We start from the raw sequence: 5,681 nt of genomic DNA on the forward strand, positions 1-5,681 counted from the left end.
ACACACACACACACACACACACACACACACACACACACACACACACACACACACATTCTGACTCCCACTCGCAGAGACACACACACGACGACTAGTATTAGGCCATATAACTTTATAGCACTTCAGGAAAAAATATTTTCCACATAAAAAACAAAATGAAAGACGAAAGAAACAAACTAAATAAAAACCCTACAAAACACTCAAAAATCACAAAAAAGTGATTTGCTTTGGTAGGGGATCTTTTGACACACAGATGACGCTCGTAATCTGATCAGTTTCTCCCTTATAATGAAGACACAGCAGACCAGAACCAACACCAACGGGTCCCATTCTGCACATCTTAAGAGTCTCTTGCATACTCATACACAAATGAACACACACACACATACACAAAGGGACACACACACACAAATGAATGCACACGCATACACACGCACACAGACGCACTAACACACACACGCACACGCGCACGCACACACACACAAATGAACGCATGCACACGCACACAGACGCACTATCACGCGTGGCGCTTCAGTCCGAATCGCTGCTGTAGTCCCCGGGGCCTCCCTGCGCCTCCCCGTCCTCCCCCTCGCTCTCTTTGTCCCAGTCTTTCATGGAGGCGCCCATCATGAAGTCGTCCTTCAGAACGCTCCACGCCGGGGTCTCTTCTGCAGCCGGGCCCACCTGCGCGCACAGGGCTGCATTAGTACAGACACAACCAAGCTCACCAGCGTAACAGAGAGGGGGAAGATCTGTTAGCACGCGGGCATAGGGCCAAGCGCTCTGGACAGTGCTTCAGCCTCACAGGTCTTTTCTTTGTTATGATACAGGACTCTTTATGAGCCACGGGCACAGGCTTCCGCTTACAGTAGAAGAAGCAAAGCGAGTAAACAGGTTATTAACAATGCTTCATATCTGCTTATAAAAACCCCTTTACCCCCAGCAGGGTGCCCTGAGAGGCAGAGTTATCTGCAAGATATCCATACGCTTGTGCTGCAAAGGTCACTAACAGCACCCAACACCACTAACACATAACTTTTAAAAGGGTGGTAAAACAACAGTAAGGGCCAATAGTAAGGTCTAAGACATTGGGCTTAATACATAATTCACAATACAGATGCATTCAGAAAAGCACACACGCAGCCATTCTCCCTGTGCTTCTCTAATACAACTGCACCACCTACTGGATATACAGAAGTACTACACCTGTTGCATATTTCACAACTCCAGAACTCTTCTGCATGCCGAAATTTGTGAAAATGCCCCATCCTTGTCCCAACAAACACAGCGCTTCTTGTTAACGACTAAAATATCCTGTGACAATCTAATACACTCATGCATCTCTGTGCTGCTCAGTTACACCCATCTCTTCATTTTGGCCTATAATACTCCTGTCTCTCCATGTTGGTCTAGAACACTCCTGTCTCTCCATGTCGGTCTATAACATTCCTGTCTCTCCATGTTGGTCTATAACATTCCTGTCTCTCCATGTTGGTCTAGAACACTCCTGTCTCTCCATTTTGGTCTATAACACACCTGTCTCTCCATGTTGGTCTATAATACTCCTGTCTCTCCATTTTGGTCTATAACACTCCTGTCTCTCCATGTTGGTCTATAATACTCCTGTCTCTCCATGTTGGTCTATAATACTCCTGTCTCTCCATGTTGGTCTATAACACTCCTGTCTCTCCATGTTGGTCTATAACACTCCTGTCTCTCCATGTTGGTTTATAACACTGTCTCTCCATGTTGGTCTATAATACTCCTGTCTCTCTGTGTAATAGTCTGAGACACGTCCGCTGAAATCAACAGAAGAACGCTGTAATGTTGTTGCATTTTATCATCAGGGTACGCACAGCTTTTTTGGCAATTCTGGAGCCCGGTTCCCCGGGGGACTCTGTTCCCCGCAGCACATCGATGAAGTCCTTCTTGGACACGGAGGACAGGAGCTTGGCCCGCTTCCTCTCGGACCCGCCCACCTCCTTCACCTTCTCCTCCACGTTCTTCTGGTGTTTCCGCACAGCATTGAAGAGCTGCACCATGCCCCTGAGAGAGGGAGGGGGGAGAGCAAAAAGGAAAGAACATTTAAGAAGTTGCATGTAATACTGGCCTTAGACTAGATGTTTTACGCAATTGCACAGTCTTAGGAGTCGTAGTAAAATCTTTCTAGTCTTAGTTCAGTCGGTGCGCACCCCTGTCACGACTCACAGTTTCTGTGTAATTGTATTAAGACGGCTCTGACCGAGTTTGTGAGTCTTTTTCTCATCATGACCATTCCAACAAAATCAAATATTTTTAATATCATAAGTCTTTAGTCCTGGCTAAAAAAGTTTGTGATGGTCAACAATGCGATTTATAATCCTACACTGCCAACAGCCAATAGTTGCTCTGTCTTTAGCCCTGACCGGACGGGTATAGTATTGCAGGAAAACGTCGGTAATGTACCTATTATTATCACTGCACATCATTTAAATGGGCAATCCCCATGCAAAAACCCTTTCCCTTCATTACTCCCCAAAATTACTGAGGGGGCATGTCTGTTTGATTGTTCTCGAGTGTCGACCTATTCGCCACACATTCCCACCAGGGAGGGTAAAAAAAACCCACATGTAACATTAAAGAAAACAATATGAAATACACAAATAGGCTATACAAAGCCAGAAATAGGAAGAATTATAAAATGTACCTAAAATAGTTGAAATTCGCATCAAATATTAGCACGTGGGTCTGGATGGTAATATAATTATCAGAGGACCTCGAAGTTAGCAGAAAAGCAGGGTTTTTTTCAACCAGAATTATTATTCGAGAGCCTGGTGAATATCATTGACATGGTTGTTCCAGGTGTGAATTAAGCTGGTAAATTTGACAGTATCTGACCTCCCCTAGTGAAACTAATCCCGTCCGGACAGGGCTTTTGTCTGACACCAGCACACCGGTAGTGAGTTTCTGACAGGAAGAGGAGGGCTAAGATAGAAAATCTCTACAACAATCCTCTTGGAATCTTATAATGTGCGAAGCTGCATGGTTCCCAGTCTTCACAGAACCTTAAGATGTGTGCACCTCTAGGACTAAAAACCCATGATGTAGTAAAGAAAGTTTATAAACGAGAGTGTGTCAGACTAGTTGTTTAGAAGTCGTCTAGTGTATGGAAGGCATAACGGAAATTTTTGTGAAAACATGCTAGAACATGGCAGCACACATATCACATATACAGTTGTGCTATTTGTGTGATACATACCCACATACATTTTTGGGTAATAAAATGGTCTTTAAAAAAATAAAAACATTTCTCCAATTATATTTGAATAATATAAGTTTACCATATTCATGACCAAAGAATAGAACTCATTGCCCGTGTCATTCTATATAACCTATTTCGCTCATCTTTATCGAGGGTGCCAATAATTATGGAGGTGACTAGTTCAGGTGCGTTGATTGTGTACAGCTGTGCTGTGCTGTGCTCTACCTGGTGGCAATCCTCTGCAGGTTTCTCTCGGTCTCTCTGTCCTTCACCACATCCGGCTTCTCCCGACACATCATCTCCCATGCCCGCTTCTTATCCAGCTGTCAATCACAAACACATACGGATCAGATCCATCAGACTCCACTCAGGAGCCCACTGTCTCTTTAGAGATGTCATTTCAGCTCCTCCAACACGCTGTACCTTTAGATTATGCCATTTTCCTCTCCTTCATGCACATGGTTCTTCACATTACCTGGTTGTGCACCAAAAGGATATTTGTTTCTCACTAAATACACTCAGTACCTGCTTCTTCCTCTCCATCTGTTCCTTCTTCAATTTCTCCTTCGCTTTCTCCAGCTCTTTGTTCTTTATTAGGATTCCAGTCTTGTTTTCCGGAGTTTTCTTCTGTAGGATTTTAGCCATGGCTTCTGCCCACCCTGCATTGGGATTGTCCCCTTCCGCCAGTTCTCCTTCCATTGCTCCATCACCTTCCTCCTCCTGTTCTCCCTCACTCCCTCCATCATCCTCCTCCTCCTCCTGTTCTCCTTCAGACCCTCCATCATCGCTTTCTCCGTCTGCACTGCTGTCACCAGCGGATTCATCCTCCTCAGCTGAACCTGAAACACCAACATGGGAGTCGCAGTTGGTTGGCTGTCTCTCCAGACTGCACTGGTCACAATCAGTCTCCCCACACTAATCAGGTCAAGCTCATCAAATAGACTTAAAAAGTACTTTTTACTTTTAATTCAAACATTTTTCCAGTCAGTCTCACTGTGCTGGGCAAGTCACAGTCAAATGCATTACACCGGTCGAGTTGAGGTCAGTCCCTCCTCACTGCTCAGGTCTCTGTCAGCCTCTCCATAGTGATTAGGTCTTGGTCAGACTCATCACAATGACCAGGTTAGGTTCTCACACCATCAAAGACGGCCCCCACAAGTATCATATAAGGAAGGGGCAGTAGTTTGAGAATACTGGTTCAATTTTATTCAATTCTAATTTATATAACATTGAAAAATAAATGTGAATTAATTGCCTTATTGTTGCTCAAATAATATAGCCTACATTGTGACAACATGCAAGACAGCCCAAGGAATTTTGGGTTAATATGAAAGAACATGAGACACATCCAAAACAGGCAGTCAAACCATCTTAAACTAAACATGAATTAAACCTAGTTCGCACTTTTCACGCAGAATTTATACTCGGTCAACCGTTGTACTGCAGCTGGTTTGAAAAAATCTTCTGAGATCTGTGAGTGTTTAAAAACATCAGTCAATAACCACAAATGTGTCAGAAGACACATGCCACTTTCTGCCATGTTGTTTAGTGTTTAAACGGTCGACCTTCATTGGTTGTTTTCACTGAAATGTTCAGTGATTATTTTTAACGAGGTTAACTAGAGATAGTTAACTCAGTAAAATACACACTGTATGTCACAAACGAGCAAGATCATCTAACTCGACATCAAACCATCCGACTTCCAGACCATGATGGTAGCTAGCCAGCGGCCAAGTTAGTTATTCTAAACTTTGGCGTAGAGACAATGACTGAAAACAAACAATGGCTCGGCAAATAAACTTAATTTTCAATCAAACAAATACTCACGCCGAAAACAACAAATAATATTAGACTAAACAAAACATTACCGGTGAGTTCTTCTAAGCTCACATGTGATTCTTCCACGGACGCCGCCATCTGTCCGGAAATTCTTCTTCTCAATTCAATTCGCCGATATAACCCCTAAACTGAATATTACTGCCGCCTACAGTATTGGAGAACGAACTACAACTTTGTTGCACTGAGCTACTCGGTTCATTTTCTGACCTCACACGGCTGAAAATGTGAATTTGCTGGGATTTTTTTTTCAAATACAGTTTTCTTTCAAACGACTTTATTGAAAACATTATTCATTGTTACAGGCATGGTGACTTCAATTACTTAAGTTGAATAGCCTAGCCTATATCAGTCCATATCAGTCGTTCATCATACACAAATTAAAAGTCGTCTTTTAATACTTCTATTGAATTCACTCTATTCGTTGTACAATTGATTTTATGACTTGAAAATAGAGAAAGTATCAGTGTGAGACAAAAACACATTACCATATGCCAGAAGTCACCGATAATTCCAAAAATAACTGTGTTAATCAAGCAAAAGTATCCAAAACAGTGTCAGCTATTACATCCACTGGCAGCATACATTCAGAAAGTTTCCCATT

The 5,681-nt window shown here is 42.9% G+C and overlaps 1 protein-coding gene across 1 annotated transcript; it reads right to left on the reverse strand.

The window, feature by feature from the left end:
* Positions 1–95: 95 nt before the first annotated feature.
* rrp15 (ribosomal RNA processing 15 homolog) lies at positions 96–5,213 on the reverse strand. The gene is made up of 5 exons (XM_035386470.1): positions 5,110–5,213; positions 3,767–4,080; positions 3,467–3,564; positions 1,857–2,046; positions 96–684 (listed from the first exon to the last, which is right to left on the reverse strand). Exons 1-5 carry the CDS (start codon positions 5,156–5,158, stop codon positions 532–534), a joined length of 804 nt encoding a protein of 267 aa, XP_035242361.1. The 5' UTR covers positions 5,159–5,213; the 3' UTR covers positions 96–531.
* Between the last annotated feature and the right edge of the window lie 468 nt (positions 5,214–5,681).

The sequence above is a fragment of the Anguilla anguilla genome, chromosome 1, assembly GCF_013347855.1.
Source record: "Anguilla anguilla isolate fAngAng1 chromosome 1, fAngAng1.pri, whole genome shotgun sequence".
Lineage (NCBI taxonomy): Eukaryota > Metazoa > Chordata > Actinopteri > Anguilliformes > Anguillidae > Anguilla > Anguilla anguilla.